This window comes from Ctenocephalides felis, unplaced genomic scaffold (genome assembly GCF_003426905.1).
Source record: "Ctenocephalides felis isolate EL2017-DRISC unplaced genomic scaffold, ASM342690v1 CF-g0.4_SCAFFOLD_01492, whole genome shotgun sequence".
NCBI classification, from domain to species: Eukaryota; Metazoa; Arthropoda; class Insecta; order Siphonaptera; family Pulicidae; genus Ctenocephalides; species Ctenocephalides felis.
Genome location: NW_020537646.1, coordinates 12,345,901 through 12,369,393, shown reverse-complemented (window position 1 = coordinate 12,369,393; position 23,493 = coordinate 12,345,901). Strand labels below are relative to the sequence as shown.

Here is a 23,493-nt window from a genome sequence, read left to right as displayed (position 1 = left end):
TCTCAATAAAATAAGTTAAAAAAATGAAATTTGGCGGTCAAAAATATTTATTGGACATATATACATCAAATTATCAGATATTTCATAGAGATTTTAATAATGTGTGCACATATTGTGTAAAATTTTTGGGTTTCGTACTATGATTTTTAATTACGGTACGGGAAGTTCTAGCAATTTGCTTAAGGCAGGATGCCAGGCACCCACTAGTTTATTAATACTTTGCAATTAGAGCATACTTAATCTTCTGCTTATAATTTTCACCACAAAAACAGTCTTATTCTCAAACAGGTCCAGATATATGTAATTTATTAACTTCATTAAAATATTAATATAATATTTTAATTTTCTATTTATTTCGCTTATAGAAAGCAATCAAATCGCGTCCATTACCCATAGATTTTTGTGAAAATAAATTCCATTCTTCAGAATTCCTGAACATAGGTTTCCACGGCAGAGGCTCTGTGTAAACATTTTGTCCTTCCTTAGGTCCTATTATTACTATCACATTTCCTTTATAATTATCAACATAGTTATTAAATGCATTACTATTATTAAAATAGCAAAACAGTAAACCGAAATCATTATGGTTTTCCGCATTGTTATTTAATTTATCTAATGATTCTTCGTCTTTATTTGGTATCACTATTTCTTTATTCATTACGAAGTCTATGGGGTTTATTTCACTTCTTGATACAAAATTTAAAGGTAAAAATGGCACAGAGCAATGCTTACTGTTCCACCAGCCTTCATCGATTTCTAATCCTGTTATGGAAACTCCTGTGTATATATTTATAAGCCACTCCAATAATCCTGAACCGCATCCTATGCTTAAATATCCTCTTGAAAGGCTGTAAAAATAATAATAGTAATAGAAACTTTGGAATAATAGTTTGGTTAGTTATTAATAGTTTCTGTTATTTGTTTTTAACAAAGTATGATCACTTTGTTTAATGCAAACACTTTTTGCCTTGTAAATATCCTTTTGAAAGACTAAAATGAAGGAAATATGACTTCAGTTTTATGTTAAGTTTCTTATATTTCTTTTCAACAAAATATGAAAACATTGATTGTAATCAAATGATTTTATCCTTGTGTTGATATATTCATCTGTTTATTAACTTTTGGTGCCAGCAAATTTAGTAAATTGATTTATGATTAATATTTTTAGTCAAAATGTAAGCAAGTAAACAGAACTTGTTTGCATCATGAGAGTATAAAAAATTAAATATGCATTTCAATTCATATAATTTATTTTTCATTTAATTTTTTAAAATTAATAAGTATGTATTAATAAAAAAAATAGTGCGTTCTGTTTAATTTTGATATTTAATTATTTAACTATTTTTGTTTTAAAAATAAAAAGCAAAATAATAATAGAAAATAATAATAATGAAAAGAAAACAAGCAGTTTAGTTTCGTAATGCTTTCACGAGTTATCACAAGAAAATAGTGTTAATTTGTGCACATTTTTTTATAAAAACTTTTTTTTTAATTTGGTTTAAATTTACCTTTCTTCCTTTGCTAATTCCGCTATGAAAATTAAGTCTTCTATATGGGGCCAGGCCCATAAATAACGTTTTCTAATATCCAACATAATTTCTGGAGGCACTAAAGATTCCATTTCTATTATATCTTTCCAGTTTTTTTCTGTGTGTAGTTCCAACAGGTGTGAATTCCACTTATCTAGTTCTTCAGGATTTAAAATACCCATTTTGTGTTTTTAATTTTTTAATTTTTGCGTGAATTTATTAAACTGATTATTTCACACACTGTTTATAATTCATTTAATTTATATGGTATAAATTTTAATTATTTTTTATTACAATTATTTAACTTCACACACGAATGCGCACTCGGAAACTCTTCAGATCTGACTCTTACATGTTTGAAGCTTTAACGAATAAAGATATTCATATCCAATATTATATAAAAAAAAGTTGGACCTTCATTTGAGAGTCTAGTTCAAGGTTAAGACAAAATTAGTTGCAAGTAACGTTTTCTATTTTCATGACGCCACGTGCCTAACTACAGCAAAAATTGGCATATGAAAATTTATGCTCGAGTTCACAGAACTAATAATCTCAACTACTAAAAATAGTATGATTTAACCAACCTATTTGGGCTAAAAGACCCACTGGTTAAAGGACTTAAATAAATAAATTAACCAACCTATTTAAATCGTGAATATTTTTTAATATCGTTTGTGTTTGTTAATTGTTATTTGCAATGAAAATCATTTCTGTGTGCAATTAATTTCAATTTAGATTTTATATGAAGTATCGCATTTTTGCGAATTAATCTAAAAAGAGGTTTTGAGTATAGTTTTGAGATCAATGACTAGAATGAATAAATGGCGTAAGGCAGTTATTAAACTATTATTTTCTCTAATTATATTATTTAATTAGTCATATGGAAATTTATGCTGTAGTTCAGTGGAATTACGTCACAACTAAGAATTCATAAATTGTTCATTGATTATTTCATTTCATTGAATTGTTGAATATAATGAATAGTGACCCTAGTTGAAGGTCGATGAATATAAAACATTGTAATATTCAAATTGAACTTGAAAATATGTATTTGAATATTAATGTTAAAAATTCAAATAGTATAGTGGAAGTTGATTTTTCACAATTTTTTCTAGAATTTGTAAATAGGTCAAAAATTATTATTTTTTGGTCATTTTTACTTTAAAATGATGACACTAATGATTTTATGTTACTGCAAAGAAAGTAGTGGATCATATTTGACTTTTTTGGGTTCTGCTTATATAACTTTTTGTAGAGTTATATTTATTTAATGTGAAAAATTAAAAATTCTACCACGTTATTGGGGAATTAATCGAGGTCTATGATCACTAATTTAATTCGTAGACTATGTACCAATTATTTTAATGAGCATTATTTTAACCTTGGTTTGCTACACGATAGTTGCTTTATAATTATTTACTTTATTTCTTATAAAAACAAATATTTTACATTATAGGTCTTTTACTTTAAGTATGTTATTGTATAAAAACATATGCTGGTCAAGATCATTATATTTTCTGGGTCATTTATTGAAAACTATATAGCAGATAACCATACATTTTTTTAATCTGAACTTTACGTAGATGTTTTATGTATTACTGGTTAATTTCGTTATTTTGCATCGTTCAATATAAGGGAACGACTTTCATTTTTATAAAATGAAAGATTGTTATATCTAATCGGAATTATCATTAAATGAATTGTTTATTATCACACATTCTAATTATTTGTAATAATTTATCAAATAAGTAAAATAATGGAATGAAAGGCACTATTCAAATTTTTTTATCTGTATTCCTTCCTTCCTTCTTTCACATTGACATGTTCAACTATGGAGGAAAAATTAATATTATTATACACATCCAACTTTATTCATTCAGTCTGTAATTCTTTGGTGCAATTTAATTCGAGAACCATTTTTATAAAAAAAATGATCACGAAACATTTTAATCAAACTTCTCCATAATTGATTCAAAAAATAATCCAAAGACATGTATCTTCTTCCATCATTCAATAATTAACAAAATATGATATACATCCAACAATTAAGGAAAAATTAACAAAATTATTACCAAACATGAAGTAGTGAACAAATTCTCGAATATTCTGAATCGATTTTCGAATGGGAAAGCAAAAATATTTTAAATAAATCTTTCATCAGGCTTCAGTTTAGTAATGTAGTGCAATTAACAATAACTTGTTTTAATAACATATTAATTACAATTAATCAAAATTATAACAATATTGATTCATTCGTTCAACAAATATTCTGAGTGTACCCGTATTTATAGTGTAGATCACTTTAGTTTACAACATTCTTATAAAATTTACTTTATATAATTAATACGTTTAGTATTAATATTAAAAATTACTGTTTTTTATACAATATATAAAAAATCTTGCAGTTTACAAAGTCATGTTTGGGTACAGTATTTTAACAATAAAGTTTTAATATAACTCTAGCTAATTTTTTGGTGTGGCACTTTTTCATATCGAGTTTTCAAGAACTACTTATTTGAGTTACTTGAAATTTCTATTCAATATTTTTTAATATAAAGTCTATAATACAAAAATATTCAAATTTTCTTGATTTTTATTAATCTATGTGCCGACGACCGATCTTATATAGGTAAAATATAGCTAGATATGAAAAGTTTCATATATTATTCTAATCTAAAGGCAAACGTCTAGTTGTATCAGGGCTGCATTATATAATACAAAATCAGTCTATGACTACAATAACACAAAAAGCTTTCAGGTATTTATTATTAGTTTTGACATGTCCAGGTAACTAGATAATGGTTATCAATGTGTTTTAGAGACATTGAGTTATCCGACTCATCAAAAATAAAATTTACAAAACGGTTGATTAGCAATCAAATTAGAACATTTCTATTACATAAATCTGATAATTTTCATGCCAACGACCTGGGATTTGATAACAATTTTCAAAAATATTTCCAACAAAATCTAGACACACAATCTGCAAACAAATTATGGCACAATTTAATACGGCTTGATCTATCCCGAAAGCTTGATGTGTAGCTAATTATTTTTATCTGCTAATTGATAATGTTTATCTCATCTGGAGTAGTTGATGAAGATGAACAAAAATAATGCAAAAACGCAGTACATGTTCGTACAAAATTGCCGGCATTTTTGAAATTTACTAACGTGTCGTACTAGAGGCCTTCTTTGGCTGCAACGCCATTCGTGCTGCGGCAAGGCGTCACAATGCAATAATCTACCGCAGCGGTAGAAGCATGGTAACGGCATTGTCCTGAAAAAAAAGAAATAATTAAAAATGAATACGATTCTTTTATTAATACTCACATGTACATGGTGTCCCAGAATTCAACGTCAAGCCGATACGTGAAAGGGTTCATTGTAATCATGACACAATTATCCCATGCAGATTGAAAATTATGAGCTTTTTTAAGTTAAATCTAGAGCTTCAGTGTAATGAATCTTGTCACCACCTTGTAGAATTAATGTTGAGTTCTGGGACAACCCATGAAAGGGGTAACTATCATGAAAAAAATTAGATAAACGTATTATCTTATGTAATTTAAAAAATATGAGCTTTAAAAGGCTACCGATAGCTTTGGTTAAACGGTGACCATCATACGGTTTTTGTGGTTTATTTTTATTATTTTTGTTCATTAAAACTTTGAAACCCTGACCGTGAATAAGATTTTTAAGACCACAGCAAAAAATAGTGACACAATTGCCCCAAGTTTTTAAGAAATAACGCTTAATTCATGTTCTTAAATTTAACATTTTTACAAAAAAGGCTTGAAAGTGCTGAAGGATCCATCAAAAGTTTATGATTGTAAAATGATATAAATACTTGATAGTACTAAAAATAGCACAAAAAATGTAAAAATTTTACCATTCTGATTAAATGCATCAACTATCTTGATGAAACTTGCCAACACATTTTCGTGCATTTTTTTAAAGATGACCTTTAACTACCTTTTTAAATTCATAGTTTAATAAAATTCTTTTTTCTCGAAAACTTGGAGCAATTGTGCCATTATTTTTGATTGTGGTTTTACAAATGTTGAGTAACCACAATCACCAAAAATAACTCGTAATTCATCTTCTTAAATTCAACTTTAAGAGGCCCTCATTTACAAAAAAGGGCACTGAAGTGTGGCTAGATCCATTAAAAGTTGGCACATTTAATAATGAAAGTAAAATAGTAAAATTCTTTATAGTTTCATAATAAAAGAAATCCATTAACAAAATAAAAATCTAAAGATAGCACGTAAAATGGTAAAATTTTACAATCGTCATGAAATGCGCCAATTTTTTATGGAACTTGCCAACACACTTTGGTGCCATTTGTTTTAAAGGTAAAATGGTCTCTTTCGACTTTATTTCTTGGAAACTTGGGACAATCATCATAAAAAAATATAAATCTAAAAAATTACATGTAAAATGGTAAAATTTTACAATCCTGATGAATGCGCCAATTTTGTATGGAATTTGCCAATACACTTTGGTGCCCTTTTTTTAAATGTGAGAAGCGGTTCTTTTTCGACTTTATTTCTTGAAAACTTGGGGCAAGACCAGTAACACCGTCTTAGATGTTATTTACGGGTTGGATACCAAAGTTTAAATGACCAAAAATAATAAGAAGTAACAACAATATTCAAAAATTGCTTACAAGCTCCGAGTTACTTTTAGAAGCTCACAATTTTCAAACTACTTGAGATATTTTTTCCAATTTTTTTTATAATAGTTACTTGGCTTGACATTGTCTTCTGGGACACCCTGTACATTATTACATCTAACAATTCCACTTTACCTTGCTAATTCGTCCAATGCTGGCCTGTGTATTAACATCTCCATACAAGAAGCATTAGGGCAAGTATTTCCGATTCGCATGCAGTTGGCGCAGACCGCGTGGCCGCTGCTGCATGCCCTTACAGGCGGCAACACGTGGCGCGTGCAGAGAAAACAACGAGGAGCCATCGACGTCGATATAGGTTTCAGCAACTGCTTCGCACGATGTTCTAGGAACACGTCTTCGCTCAGTGTGATTATCCTGTGATCCATTACTAGAAAGGAAAAAAACAGGTTATTTTATAATATATATAATTATTGCAAATCAGTAATAATATTTTTATTATACACTTTTAACAGGTAATCAGAATTTAACGAGTGTACGGGTTGGTGTGATTATGTCTCAAACGTACTGCGGATACCCTAATCAGTATTTATATGGTGTACGCACAACAACATTTTTGTGTATAAAGCTATTATTAAGCCAATTTGGACATACTTAAGCCTTTACTACGCAGGCGACTTAAGAAAAGAAGCTGTATGAATTATTAAATTTAATGCTATAATTTCAAAAGGTGCTGTGAGAGAATAGTTATCTTTCACAATAATAGCTGAATGTACTTATTGTAAAGTTTGCTATGTAAAATGAAAAAGGACCTACGGTATACTGATATGGGACTTCCAAATCGTACGATATAAAAATCAAGGGTTCCAAAATAAATTACTTAAATAGATTTTGAATACCACAATGCATGTTTGTACCGAATAAACAATAACACATTCAGACAATTACAAAAGCCGCCTCGAGGATCATCCGAACTCGTTTGCTAGAGAACTATGCAACAGCACTGCCAGAGTAAGATTGAAGATTAAGATTAACATTTGTCAATTTTTCAAAATCTTTGACGAGGACCATCCTAACTTCACGTATGTGTTATCAATGATACATCAGCAAGTTGCACTTGTGAAAAAAAATGTTTTGTGCGTTTTGTAGGTCAGGTTTAATGTGATTGCAAAGCAAATTTATAGTTCGTTACTACTAATTCATACGAAGATAGATCCGTAACATTGAATTACAATATTTCTATTTAAACCGAGAATTGGCCCCAACAAATAATTGTACCCTTCGATAAAATTAATTTATTGTCGAAATATTCTATTAACTATATTTTAAGTCTTTTCTATCACATGTGGTCACACAACAGAAATCACCTGAAAGGTTTATTTATTATTTTTAGGTAATAATATTGCATTCAATTCATTCTATGTTTTGGTCGCCTCGATAGTGAGTATTTTTTTGCAAAGAAGTCGTTGATATTAGGCCATGTTGGGCCTACATTTAATATATCTCATATTGATCATAACCTAGTAATAAGTCATTGTGTGCAAATAAATATCCTTTAAGTTTTTGATTTTCTTTAAATGTGATTGAAGCTCCTGTTTACGAGTGGAGTTTGCAAAGTTGTTGTTTTGAACATAAACTAATAATGGATTAGAAGACTGTGAGTGACTTTGAGATACTTTTTGATTATTGTTTTAATAAATAAGTTTGTGTATGTGTGCTGTTAATCATATAAAGTATTAGGATTCTATTGCAGTGGTTTAATTTATTAGTATTAAAGTGAAAATGTGTCTACAATGAATCGCCCATCAAATGTGTTTGGGAAAATGAATCTCAGAGTTTACAATGCAGTATCAGAGTTTACGAGTGCGGCCTTTACGTGTACAGGTTAGTAACATATAATATTTATATAAATTTTATAATTTATTTATATTATTTATTAAAGACATTGAATTATCTATGATAAATATGTATGTATAGTATAAATACTCAAGTCTCTGTCTGGAGGTCCACATATGTGTTCCAATTGTTAGTTCGGTTTATAACGATATTTCACAGGATGTTTGAGTGATCAAGGTTCAATTTTTATTAATAAATTATAAAATGATCACCAAAAATAGATCAAATTAATCAAAATGCCGTTCAATTTCCCATGTACAGTTTTTTCACTTATAGATAAAAATATTATTATAAAAAATTGATCTTACGTTATGTCACTGTTTCTTATTATTTGTTGACCCACTTAACAATATATTTTTTTAAATCTTCAAGCAAAAACAGTGTCACATGCACAAAGATTGATTCTAATCACATTATAATGAACATTTGTTATTTATGCATCAATTTGCATCGTCTTTATATATAAATGAAAACAACGATTTTATGCATGATTTGTTATGTTGACGAATGTCCGATTAGATGTTAAATTGCGGTCAAAGAATAGTTAATGATAAATTATTTTGATTTTTGTCAAAATTCTAATTGATGATGTAATGAGATTTGTAAGGTCAGCAGGTGCTAAAAGTCGTGTTTTTGTCCTAAATTTTGTGTTTGTCTGTCTGGGCATTTAATTAAAAATTTGCATCAGACTTCATTTAAAATTTAAATGTAGTTATATGCTTTACTTTCAATTGCACAAAATTGCTGATTATTAATACCTTGTTTATATATATATATATATATATATATATATATATATATATAAAGAAACTCGTGTTCTCTATACTACGAATATTGTTTATTATGACAATAGTAATAACACTATGTGTGATTATATTGATCATTTACAAAAACGTAGATGTTATTTCAGTATTTATAATAAAAAAAGGAAAAAAGTTAAGAATTATAATTTTGGCATTTCGAACATTGAGCAAACAAAAACGAGATCTGATCTGACACTTGAACTTTTTGTTTTTGAGCTGACACTATGATGAGCTTCAAATAATGAACATCTGTCAAGTTAAAATGCGACGTGTGTTGACAGGTCGCTACAGATCACTCCGATTCCATAAAATATTATTTATATTTCGTTTATTTTATATATGATTAATATCCACGACACTATGTGTTGTCATACTAATCGTTAATAAAATGTTATTGGTATTTTCGTATTTATAATTGAAAAGAAAGGTTTTAAGAATCATACATTTTAGGCAAATTCGACTAGGGAGAAACAAAAGCCGTGTCCGATCTGACACTTGAATTTCCTTTTGTTTTTCTCAGTGCTGTCACTATATGGGCCAATCTGTCCAGAGACATGTGATGCGTGTTGACAAGCCGCTATGCGTGTTGGCAACCCGCTACATCACTCCGCCCTAATGAAAAAGATTGTTTCGCATCTCTGACTGCCATTCTTGAACTTCCTTGTGAATTTCTTTTGGTTGAGATTGTGTGATAAATTGCCGTGTTGGCTTGTTGAGTTTGTTGATTGCTTACGTGGCCCTTCGCTGGTGAGTTAGCGGTTGAGTAGATGTGGCCCTTCGCTGGTGAGTTAGCGGCTGAGTATATTTGACACTTCGCTGGTGAGTTAGCGGTTGAGTAGATGTGGCCCTTCGCTGGTGAGTTAGCGGCTGAGTATATTTGACACTTCGCTGGTGAGTTAGCGGTTGAGTGTATGTGGCCCTTCGCTGGTGAGTTAGCGGTTGAGTGTATGTGGCCCTTCGTTGGTGAGTTAGCGGTTGATTGTATGTGGCCCTTCGCTGGTGAGTTAGCGGTTGATTGTATATGGCGGTTGCCAAATTGGTTTGATGTTCCCTGTCTGTTGCCATGGTGCTTATAATCGACTTATTTACCAGGATAATAAGTGATTTATTGAGCACGTGTTGTTGTTTATCTTGAAGTGCTCTCTCGTGGTCGGAGTCTCAATTGTATGCTTAGAATGCGAGTTATGGCAGTTGTGAGCCATTTATAATCATTATTTATATTTTTAAAAATTCTTTTCTTGATTATTCTTGAGACTTCAATTTATTCTGTTACTTCTAAAAATGACTTGATCTTCCACTAAAGAAACTCGTGTTCTCTATACTACGAATATTGTTTATTATGACAATAGTAATAACACTATGTGTGATTATATTGATCATTTACAAAAACGTAGATGTTATTTCAGTATTTATAATAAAAAAAGGAAAAAAGTTAAGAATTATAATTTTGGCATTTCGAACATTGAGCAAACAAAAACGAGATCTGATCTGACACTTGAACTTTTTGTTTTTGAGCTGACACTATGATGAGCTTCAAATAATGAACATCTGTCAAGTTAAAATGCGACGTGTGTTGACAGGTCGCTACATATATATATATATATATATATATATAAGATGAATCTAACAGTATTAGCGTGTATGTGTTGCTGCAATGCCCACGAAGAGAAATTTTCTTGATATCATATTGCTTAATATAGAGCTGACCGATATTTGAATTGAACTATTTATTATATCTTGAGGTTGCATAAGATAGGAACATTTTTTCCCACACTTTTTATTGATTATTAGTTTCATGTCCCGACTACACAAAACTTGTTTTAAATGATATTATTATTATCACGGGCAATAATTATTGTTATACACGACCATCGCTGAATTTTTTTAATTTGTTTGACATAGATAATTTTAGAGTAGTGTCAATGCTTGAAACTTACATTGTTTGAATGTAAGATACATTATCATGGTCGTTAACCTCAGCATTTCTACAAGGTTACGTAAATTAAAATTGTGATATACAATTATACATACATGTATCTATATTGACATATCATATACATATATCACTATGTATACCTATGCCTCATATATCATTAGGATTTTATATATTATTACGAGTTGAAATAATGACAACTAATAACTAATTACAAATAATAACCGCGATTAATTGTAATAATAAATATTTAGTTACCTACAGTTTTAACCGCAAGTTTAGAATGTTGAATACTAGAAAAAAAAACAACTTTTATATATTATCACTTTGACACATTCTTTGAACTACTAGATTAGCATTATAATTTTTCAATTGTTTTATATCGAGTTTGTGAATGAACTTGTTATGAACAATGGAATGTTATTAGTAAACACTACACAAATTATTTACTAATGCATATTATGTTCGCTACTAGAGTCAAATTATTTTCACACATGAAATTCAAGACTTCATATATTTGCATCTCTGTTTATTTTGTATTATCGATATTAAAACGTCGCATAAAGGCTTTAGATTTTTTGTTCCATAAATGTTCTCACACTCTAATTTAAAAACATATTTGTCGAAATTATGAAGAGAATTTTTTCGAAATTATACGAATTGAAAAATAGGTTATTTAGCAATTGTTAATTCTTGATTAATCAATTCAATAAATTTTGATTAAAAAATGCAAAAGGGTCAAATTCGCTTCTGAGGTAGTTTAGAGATAAATCCCGTGATTTTGTCTTTCGACTATACATTATTCAATATAAGAAACATAACATGTTGAGGAGCTGTTTACCTAGAAGCACCAGACCCTACTTCTATATAGTTGTTCCTTGTATTTATAGTTAAAAATCTGAGCTGTATTGCGCGTGGTGCAATCGGCGATGAATGATTGTATAGACATCTACCAGTAGATCGGATGGGTTTTCTGGTTGCTGAAATAGATTTTGGTGAGAATACGGGCTCGATCTATTATGAATAGAATATCTAGTGATGCTTTACTTTTGCAGTACTCACCGCTGCCACCAAAACGTGGTGGCAGCGGTGGAGCCCTGTGTTCATATTGATGTTTTATATTTTTATATTTTATATTTATATTTTATATTTTTATTTAACTTTTTTAATTTATATTTTTTATTTACATTTATATTTTGTTTTATTTTTAATAATTTTTAAACTTCACGTGTATCTATATTTTCACGAGTATTTTTAACATTTAGACGCACTTGAAAATTATAAGAAAACTAACATTTGTATCACAAAAATCACAGATTTAAGTAACATAACATTCAAAAATATCATAATTGTCGTGACAAAACGTTTTTAAGGCTTTAATCAAATTTATGTATTACAAAATTTATATGAGTATTACAAAAATATGAATAACAAAGAAAAAACGTTCAAAAATACCACAATTATCATGTAAAAAGTTCTTAAGCCTATAAATAAAACTATATCATAAATTTGTTAGAAAAATTATTTCAGTATTACAAAAACTATAAACAAGAGAGACATAACATTCAAATATATCAAAATTATCGTGATAAAAACCTAATATTATTTTTTTTTATAATTGAATTTTTTTTAATATTTATAGAATATTGAAAGCTGTGCATTTATATTTCATTTATTTCATAATATTTCTCAATGTTTCTAAATATAAATAAATAGGACTTAGTTTTTCATGATACGTAATCTTCTAATATTAAATAAAGCACTGCAACTGCTCATGTACCACAACATTCACTTTAGTGCAATGTGTAACGAAATAATTAAAAAACAATAAGAACAGTTTTGACATACGCAATTCTCACATTAAAAAAAGTGCATAAAACAAAAATTAATTAACCATATTAGTAGTGTTAATTGATTTTCAGTCGCAATTGCAGGAAAACTGCATGTGGAACACGACACAGTTCAATATACCTTCGTATATACACATACACACATGCAGGTGTATATATATTTATATATATATATATATATATATACATATATAGATATATCGTCGATTTAGGCACATATGATTTTAGATTCTAGAAATCAAAATAAGATACTTTGCTGAAGAAACCATATCTCTAAAGTGATTGGTAGACTTCTAAGTAAAGGTCCCAGGAGGTGAACCATGGGTATGGGTGGATTGGCCTTCCTAAGTTAGTTGGGGTCTTGAACGCTATTGTGGCACTCTAAATGGGAGCAAACGGGATTTTTCAAAATTTGACCCGAAACGTTCGGGGCATCAGAAATCATTCTAGAGATATGGTTTGATTGGCAAAAAATCATATTTTGATCCCTAGTATCAAATTTATATATGCCTAAGAGACTTTTTTTTGACCTGCACAAATCGATCCGCAAATACAAATTAACATATATACTGTAAATGCATTGCTTGCAGCTCAAAATATAGTTGATAGAAGTTTGGGAAATATGGACACTCTACTTTTTCGCACTATTTAATAAATGATACTAAAATTACAAACGTTTCGAGACTATGGTTTAACCCATCATCCTTAGCATATATTGTCACTCTTATGTTATACCATCATTACAAGAAAATACTTCAAGAATTTCTGAAGATGATGGGACAAACCATAGTCTCGAAACGTTTGCAACTTTTTTATGATTTAAGAAGCAGTGCAAACAAGTGTAGGAGTAGTGTCTTCATATTTCAATTTTCATTTTCTTCATTTTTAATACACACACATAAAACTCATACAAATGATGAAAACTCATATAGACATACATAAAATATGTTATAATAAGGTTGGTTATCCTACTTCTTTAGTTTTCTGATATAAATTTTTCATGTGTCTCTTAATCCAGGAACCAAACATATTTTGCTTCGACAATAATATTTCCTTGAACCTTTTACAATTAATATTTTAATGTCATTAGCTCTCTTACCATAATTATCCAAGATGACTTAACACCATACATTCAGTAACTACAAAATATATGGGTTAACGGAATACGAGAAGGTCAAGTGCAATATTCAAGATCATGGAATTGCTCACCTACGCACGGAATCATTTGTCTATATTTGGAAATTAATTAGAACGAAAATCTCTGACGTTATTAATTAAGAAAAATTAGTGCTTTTTAGAATTATGGACGTAGATGATACCAATGGAACGATTAAAATGATTACTGGAACTGCGTTTGTGAGATCATACGTATAATCGATTTAGGAAGAATGATTTTGCAATATTCTGCAGTCTCATGTTTGATAATATTTGGCTTTTTATAATAGTAATCAATCTCATTTTACTATCATATCTTTTTTTCAGTCTCATTTACTTTCATATCACATGCAGTTGATATTCTTGTCCATTTGATTCATAGTCAGGAGTATTGAGTCTGCTGAAAGCATTTTTGTAAATCCCACTTTATTGTTTTGGTTGGATCTTATATTTTGTTGCTTTTTTCAATCATTAGTTTCATTATAATTTGATATTCTCATAAGTTTATTTTTATTTCATATTATACATTTAACCCAATACTAACAGAATCATCCCACCAACAATAAGAAATCTTAGTGCTCACAGACCTATATTTGCTTCTAAGAATAGTTAAATAAAAATAGATATACATTTATATTCCGAATCGATTTATTGCTCTGCGTTTTCTCGAACGTAAATATTTGTATTCATTTTATATTTTTATTCTCTAAACACTTTGAACGTTTTCTACTAATAGTCTAAATTGTTGAACAAACACTATCCAATATTCATTTATGCGAAGTTTTATGTGTCAATCTAATGATAGATAAGATATATTTTTTATTTTTATTTATTATATATCTAATCAATTCAATAAAAATGTATATTGATTGATAATGAATCGATGTTAACCTATTTCTAATATTAAATGTAATATACATATTTCATGTGGCATATCATTAACATCTAAATTTTTAATATTTGCAATAATTTTTTTGAAAATAATTTAATTTCTATTAGGATTTTTTTATCATTTGAATCAAGGAATATCAAGGAGTTTTTCTCTGCGTGTCTAAATGAAGACCTATGAAAAAATTAAAACCTGTTTTAACCTTCAAATAAAGTACAACCTTGAGCTCTGACCTTAGGACAATTGTTACAAATCGATGGTACTATAATAATGAATTAATACTTATATTACATTATAGTCAAAGTTTTTCTGTGGCTCACTTTCTGTCGCAAAAACTTTGGCCTTGCAATTAAAAAAAAATTTCGTCTTGGACAGTTTGGTATCAAGCAGTATTGATATCAGTTTTTACTAGAAAACCTAGATCTGAATTTGATTTCTATTGAAAACTTTATAATATTAACATGAGCACAAAAAAGTATAACCATTAAGTTTCCCTCCTGGTAATGCAAGGATATAAGGAATTGCTGTTCAAAAATAGTAAAATATGTTTTTAAAAAAAAATATTAATATGGTAGGGTGTCAATTCCATATGTAGGTTTTGAGACAACTTTAGGATGTCAATATGCAAGTATCTACAGACTTACAGCTAGACTCTTGAATTTCGAGATTCTTACGTAATTTAGGCTTGAATTACTGGACTATTTAGAATAGATACTTATTATCCATATATCCCCAAAATTACTGAAAATCTTTATTTGTATAAAGACATATTGTAATTAATAAAAAAAATAAGGATAAACTTTAACACCACTTACTTGAATATTATATTTTATCTATGACTTATCAAATTTTATGACTAAAACTATTCATATAAAAGCACAACCCATTTCTAGTCTTTTACTGAACTTATGGAATTTGAATTCGGATCTATTGAAACATATTTTTTGTAGTACAAGTATTTGAACAATTGTGGAAGGTGTTTTCACAAAAATGAAAACCAATTTAAATCTTAGATCATAGAATTTACTAAACGATTTTTTTTACTAAAAATCTACATTTACTTTGGAAGCAAATCCTTGAATATTAATTTTCATCCATACAGTCTTATCAAATTATTACTACTGTATATAAATACAGTTTTATGACATGATTCTGCCTCTGATAACACCTTTCACATATGAATGTATTTTTTTTGTAGGATGTATGATAGCTAATTGCACATAGCTTTTAATATAATTGTGTATATACGTTTGTCGATAATATTGAAGTATTAAGCATTCAACTTTATTAGAATATTCTAGACTTTCATATTTCACGCATGTTTCATTTATCATATATTGATTTATTCATATTGTGCTAACTGGAAAGAAAGTTACTGCTCGAAATATACTCTCTTAGGAGTAAGAGTATTTAAATTTAATAATATAAATATGTACATTTTTTAAGAAAAATCTTCTAATTGTGTATGTATGATTAAAGAAGTTTGTTTCATTGTATTAAATTTTTTTAAATACTTTTGTAAATCCATAATAAATCTTGTATAGAATTATTTATCAAATCTCATATCGTCACACCATTTAATTGAATATTAAATTAAAAGTAAATTATCCAGTGAGAAAATTCATAAACCCAAGTGTATATGCAAATGTAATACGATTCAGTTGCATTTTAGATCCACTTTACAACAATGAGCATTACGCAAGAATAATTTGCCTTCGACTATATGTATATAGTTCAGTTGTATTGAAATGCATCTGCAATCAATTTATTTACAGATATCAATTGAAATTGCTTTATTGAATCTCGTTAACTGCAATTCTAACTTGAGATATCAGCTATTTTGATCAACCATCCACTTGGTAACATCTTAAGAAAATACTATATTAATTTTAACGTAAATAGTAAATACATATATGATTTTTTAGAAATTAGGATAATCGGGAAAGGACATACTATCGTCTAGCTAGTCTTATCAAAAATCCAAATACTTACATATTTAGAAAAAAGCTAGTTTCTGTACGAGATTAAAAATTAAGTTAATATATTCAGAATATTCTAATAATTAGTGCACCACCAAGATTGGTAAACCACTTTTTTTTTTAAAAAAATCCATAAAATAGAATATGAATTATTTAAATACCACGTGTATTTGAAACCCCATTAATTTATTGTTTAACATATTTTTCGTCAGCTTTTCAAATAATATTAGTAACTATTAGCCATTACAGTTATAATTTATAACGGCCGCATAATTCTACAAAGTTAATAATAGGTTTATTTAGAAGAATAATTTGCTATGTATTTATTGAAACATGCAAACATAATTTGGTTGTTGTTTTTCTGAAGTGCGTGATACGCAATTATTTTGCCTATAATTTAAAAACAATGCTGAATTTGATGATGGGCTTGAAACTACTATTTATTGTAGTTATTTTGTCATTAGGTTAGATCGATTTATTTTATAACATAATACAAATTTTTATTTAAATTCATGTTACAAATATTATTTAACTTGAAATATGCAATAAAATAGCTCAAAATCATATTCGGATATATATCTTTCAAGTAAAAATTGATTTCAAGCAGTATAAAACTTGTGGTTAAAAGAATAAAGCTCTTACGATGATTACTTCCTAAGATCATTTTTATAATATATAAATGATCAAATTATAATTAATCGGATATTTTAAAAGTTTATCGTTGGATTGGATGCAAATTGTTTCTGAATTCTCCGAATCAGACTGTAAATTGTCTGATTGATTAATTACTATTTTTAGATTTATATTATCTATACAAATATTCATTAATCATGAAATTATTAACGTTTGTCCTAAATAAACTAAATACCGTGTCTATATGCAAACCATTAGCTCCATACTTATCAGCAAATCGATTAGTAAAATCAATTATTTAATTTTCGAATTATGTTTATTGATTATTTGAAATATTTTATCGATGTTTCACATGGGAATAATTCTCTAACATTTTTAAATCGCAGTTTTTTATTTATAAAACAATAATATAATAAAATTATGTTTACAGGCAGTAGTAAAGAATTGTGTAGTTGGATTCCACAAATTTATTGCTATTTTATACTTGCAACTTATTATGGCTATAGCATACTATTATCACTTGTTGATATTATTGATTTGATGTGGTATTTAACGAATGTAAATATTTTTTAATCATGTTTGATGTAATGGTTTTATTCATCAAGTATTTTATAACAAAAACATTTAAGGTATTAATAACAATAAACTGCGATCAAATCTAAAACTTGATTAAAATCTTTTTAATCGCAATATGGTATGAAATGAATATAATGCAAATTATTTATATCAGTTGTATTATCTCCTAAATTTTTCTAAAGGTCTTGCGCAAGATGACACATGTCATTCATTGTAAGATAAAACTAAAATTTTACAAAAAGATAAGTAGATAATACGTTGTCTATAAAAAGTCACTTATTGTCTTTATTGAATATTGCTTTATCTTTTAATTAATAAGGTATATCTGTAGAGATGACACACAAGACACAAGACAATGAAAAAAAAAATTATCTACCATTTTAAAATCTATCTACTTTTATCTAAACATGCTGATAATTTATTTATTTAAATTATCCGCAGGCTTGCAAAATATGAGAGTAAGATAACAAGTAAGATAAAAATATAAGAGTACTAAAACTTTTTTATTTTCCCGTAGGGTAAGTTGTAGTAATCGCAAACACGATTTTGCGAACACGAATCAACCGATTCGAATAATTCAAAAAATATTTTACTTGTATTGACGAAATGAACAACTGGTGAAATTTTTGTAAAGGCAGGTTCACCGGTCCGGAAATTCAATAAAAAAAGTAAAAAATAATGCCATTTGGCGGTCAAAAAAGATCATTAGACATATGGGCATCAAATTATTAGATAATTCGTTTCTACGCAGCTAACGTATCGTGATTGCTTTGAAAAAAAATTCCAAAATATTTCAAAGTATAACAAAATCAAATTTTTCTAAAAGATCAATTTAAAAGTTTAAAAATCTCAAAATTCGATTATTTTCAGAGTTCTAAAAGAAAATTGAATCTTTTTTAAAAAATTTAATTTTTGGTACGGGAAATCCAGCAATTTTTCTTAAGGCACGATGCCATACACCACTAGTTTTCATTTCGGAATAATTCGGATTCGGAAATAACCATTTGTATTTCTTTCTGTACTTTTATAATATTGATCAATATATTATAAAAAAATAATAGTAAAAAATTTAGTAGCCTTCCATGAATTAAAGACAAAATTTATGCCTCTATACTAGTGTACCCTCTTAGAACAAAATGCCACTTACAACTAGTTATTCAAACAATTTGTCAAATTATAAATTTTATAACATAAAATGAGATTTAATGAGTTTCAGTTTTATATAAGTTCAATTTTTTACGGTCCAATCTTGTAACCCTAAAACTATAAATGTTCATATTATATATACACTAAATATTGTTTATAGTCTAAATATTATCATGAATAAATTTTTAACTCATCACGAGTAATATTTCTAAAACAACCTTTACATAACAAGAAAAGTTCATGTCTATATAAAACTCATACATCATATATTCAAATTCAAATTAAACGGTTATCGTACAAATCATTTAATATAAAACCGCAGCATAGTCTAATATTCGATAAATTTAGGGATAAGCCACAAATTTTCGGCACTTAAGTTGACGAACTGTCAAAACACGATTTGCACACCCGGTGTTAAATAATGACGTCACATCTACTATTAAAAAAATTGCATATCTTTGTTTTCATTCCTCAATCGACTGCAGCAGCGAGCACGTCTTTCCTGTGCTGCTACCGAAGTGTAAACATCTCTTGCACTTGGAGGAATTTAAGCCTCGTGATAATAATCTTTAAACATCGGCTTAATTTAGTAACAAATACCATTTGCTTTATATGGATTATTGTAATTAAATTATGCTTGTTCTTATACGCATAATAGTTTTTTGTAAATTTATTATTTTTGTAAATTTGGCACGTGCTTTGGCGCTGAGCATATAGACGATGTAATGCTGATCGATGACCCTTTTTCGATGGATGTTTGACGTTTTAATAGGACGATTAATCTTTGCACAATTTGGAAATTTATATTGCAATATGGATTGATGCCTCAGTGCTTAACAAGGTAGACAAGGGTTTTTTCATATATTTGACAAAACTTTTAACTCATTTTTGTTTCTGTCTGTCAATTTCTTCTCTTCTTTGAACATCTTCCTTTCGTAATATTGTAACTATGACTGTTATCTATTTCTATGTCAAATCTCTTCTATTTTCACGAGATTGAAACCTATATAATCAAAATTTGATCCGAATCTAAATAAAATCTTGGTAATTCTCTCATGCAAATGTGAATTTGATCCGAATCTAAATCAAATCTTATTGGTTCTCTCATGTTGTATCTTGATTAATAAAAAATAAATAAAAATATGAATTATATTTGTAGTTCTATTTTTTTTATTTGATTTGACTGGTTTTGATCCAAAGTGCCTTCAGTTACAGCCCACTTGCAATTTTTTTACAACCTTCCTACATTTTTACATACTTCCTTTTTTAGCATGTACGAGAGAAATACTCGTATTTCTATATTCTAGTCTATAAAAGTACGAGAAATACTCGTATTTCTATATTCTAGTCTATAAAAGTTCTACGTTGAATTTTTTTTCCATACTATTTTATATATACAAACTTTCTATTATATTCAATATTTTACAAATAGGTTTAATTAATTTCAACATATTTAGTATTTTCACTATATCTTTATTCGAATCAATTTACTTATTACATTATACACTTTTTAGTTCTTTTTTTATTTGAGTAATTTGGATTTATTTTTTGTCGAATCAAAATCAAAGAACCCGAAACGTATGGAAAACTTACTAAAACGTTTAGAAACATATCTTTTTTTATAAGACAATTAAAAATATGTAAAATATATACCAATATACAATATTTTTTTATAGATGCTCATTGACAGCATTTAATATCTTTGAACTTGAGAGAGAATATTTATATAATGAGTTTCAGTTCGATTATGAAATATTTACTAATTATTTTACAATTTCCAAAACTACTACTATATTGTACTACTAATACTAATAATATATGTAATACTAATACTACTAATATATGTTAACGACAACTGAGTACTACATATATTTGAAAAAATTGAGAATCAAACAGTATTATTATTTATTTACTAATTCCTGTTTTTTTATATTTTTCAGGTTGTTTCAAATACCTTTGGAATAGAGCGAATTCTACTAAACCAGAAGAACTTTCGTAAGGATTGAGACTTTAGGTACATATTAAATATTAATTCATTTTTACAATTACTTCCTTATTATTTATTCATCCATATATAACGACCTTATTTATATAAATGTATGTATGTTCCAACGATGACAATTTTTAGCCCATATTATAAAAAAAGTATTATTTAGAATGATTGAATTATCTGACCATTTGTTATTAGGTCCGGTTAAACGACCAAATTTGACTAGTCTTTTTACTGTCGTTATATCTGGATTCATCAGTATGAAATATAGTGATAATTAGTATTTTAGAAAATTACATTTTGTTAATTTATTTATTTTAATATATGACATTTTATTTGCAGATGTTTCTCCAACGCGCGCCGTTCTAAAAACTGTTATTCGCGTTCGTTAGTGTTTTAGTGCGTTTGTAAATCTTAGTTCCGATTTTTAGTGCATTTTTATTTCATAGTTATAATTAGGGTTAGTTATCAGTATTATTAGTGTTTTGTGTAGAGATAATGTGAAGTGAATAGTGCAGTGTCCATGATGGCAGTAGCTGGTTCCAGAGATCCTGATTAGCCCTCATCAGCAAATTATGAGGTACATTTTAGCTAACACATGCTTCAGTATATTATTGTTTAAAATATTTTTAACAATTTTTTTTGATTTCAGATAATTTGTGATGAAAAGGTGCAGGGGGTGAGTGCTTCAAAATTCTAATCTTGCCTTTGATGGTATGGTCATACTCGATTTGGATTCACAAAATCTCTAAGATCTTCTCTAATCTCTAATAAAATCAATTAGTAATTCTCATACTTGCATTAGACTTCTAAAGTAGTTGATGTCATTTTTAAATGTCTTCTCAAATAGCAATCTTTTTGAATATCATTTTTATTTATTTGCTTATACCTTTTTATATATTTTGTGAATTGAATACTTTTGGATCTGCGAAATAAACAGCCGTATGATTTTATATCGTCGTTTTTTAGTTAGGATGAACCAAATGCTGATCATACCATCCCATGTACTAATTTTTGACATGTATTTTTCAGCAGTGTTAAATTAAAAATGAACTTTGTAAATAAAAATGTGTGTGTTCGAATCGCGTTAATTAAGTTAATATTAAAGTGTTATTTAATTATTTTGTAGTAATTTCGCGTAAATCAAAGTGATAGTGATATTGCAGTGCAAATTGCGAAGAAATGCTGCCCGCAGTAAATTTGGAGGTAGGAATAAAAAAATGTACCTACATATTTTATTGTCTTGGTATTATGTTAACGGGTCTATCTTCGTATGAGATGGTAGTAACGAAGGGTCAAAAAGCTATATATTTGCTGTTCGATCAAGCGTTTCACACACGAAAACTAACCTCCAGAAGACACAATTGACAAATATCAATTTCTGATGTTAGGAGCGTGCTGATATTAATCACGTGATCGATTTTTTAAGGAATTTGGGATTCCCGCTCCCACTTGTTTTGTTGCAAAATTCAAAATTACCCTCCCCCCTCTCCCATCAAACATCACGTGTATTTTTAGTTACGAGAAAAAATGGTTAAATTTTTGATTTTTTTTTTGAAAATGTTCTGATGACTACTCCACCCCCCACGTGATAATTCGTGACTTTTTGTCAACCACACCTGATTATATTGGAAGCCCTCTTAGGTTTTATATGTAATACTGCTATTTGGTAGGAAATACATAACTTTTTGGCAGTTTGTCATTACCAATTCATACGAAGATTGACCCTTAATATGGTGTTACCATAACATTTCTATTTTATCGGAGAATTTGCTCCTAAATTTTTGGATTATGTCAAATTTGGAGAAAAGACTGACAACGCTCAAATGTAAAGGTCATTCATTTAAAATATTTATTTATAAAAAAATAAATTAATTTTTTTAAATTGTAAAAATGTTATTCTCATGCAGAAAATTATTTTGGCAATGAAAAGTAATTACAAACTATGTATGCACAATTCATCAAATATACAAAAAAATATGTCTGAAAGTGTGATAGCATATTGAAATATGTCTGAAATTTTTAATATCCAAAAAATATAAATTCAACGGGTTAAACTAATTGAAATAATTTTCTATATCATCTTCGCTGTTTTTAAACATTTTACTAAATGTATTTTTCTTTATTTTCAGAATTCTTACATTCGAGGAATTAGTAGTCTTGGCTGTTTTATAAAAGTAAGTCTTTTTATATTTTTACTCGATTAATAATATAAATATAATTTGTGAAGAAATTGAATATTTATTTGAATTAATATTAAAAATTATGTGCTAAAGTATTATTGTAGTTTATTAAAATATAAGCAGTATATTAAATATTTCATTCACACATTATTTTCTTCATAAATTATAATTAAATAAAATCAAAGATGGGAAAAATATGGAAATATTCGGCTTTCTCTATTTTTCCAGCATTAAATTAATTATTATCACACTAGATCGACTCAATCTTGTGAAAGTAAAATATTTATTGTTTATT

The 23,493-nt window shown here is 28.0% G+C and overlaps 2 protein-coding genes across 4 annotated transcripts in view; both read right to left on the bottom strand.

Moving 5' to 3' along the window:
• Positions 1 to 249: 249 nt before the first annotated feature.
• On the bottom strand, positions 250 to 1,776 carry LOC113370706. Its single transcript, XM_026611399.1, has 2 exons — positions 1,509 to 1,776; positions 250 to 848 (listed from the first exon to the last, which is right to left on the bottom strand). Exons 1-2 carry the CDS (start codon positions 1,709 to 1,711, stop codon positions 347 to 349), a joined length of 705 nt encoding a protein of 234 aa, XP_026467184.1. The 5' UTR covers positions 1,712 to 1,776; the 3' UTR covers positions 250 to 346.
• A 2,366-nt stretch (positions 1,777 to 4,142) lies between these two features.
• Positions 4,143 to 23,493, bottom strand: part of LOC113370488 (E3 ubiquitin-protein ligase Siah2-like) — a 59,599-nt gene continuing 40,248 nt past the window's right edge. For 2 of the 3 annotated variants that reach the window (XM_026611158.1, XM_026611157.1), the window contains exon 3: positions 4,143 to 4,809. In XM_026611158.1, the coding sequence (XP_026466943.1) occupies positions 4,611 to 4,809 (199 nt within the window). In that variant the 3' untranslated portion in view covers positions 4,143 to 4,610. Of the gene's footprint in view, positions 4,810 to 6,342; positions 6,608 to 23,493 lie in introns of those variants that run through there. The other variant, XM_026611159.1, reaches the window with a different exon arrangement.

Bases quoted from the DNA above. Each gene is read 5' to 3' on its own strand.
- LOC113370706 (XM_026611399.1), bottom strand. From the start codon at position 1,711: ATGGGTATTTTAAATCCTGAAGAACTAGATAAGTGGAATTCACACCTG. The intron at 849-1,508 runs GTAAATTTAAAC...TTATTTTTACAG, and splicing joins GAATTAGCAAAGGAAGAAAG to CCTTTCAAGAGGATATTTAA.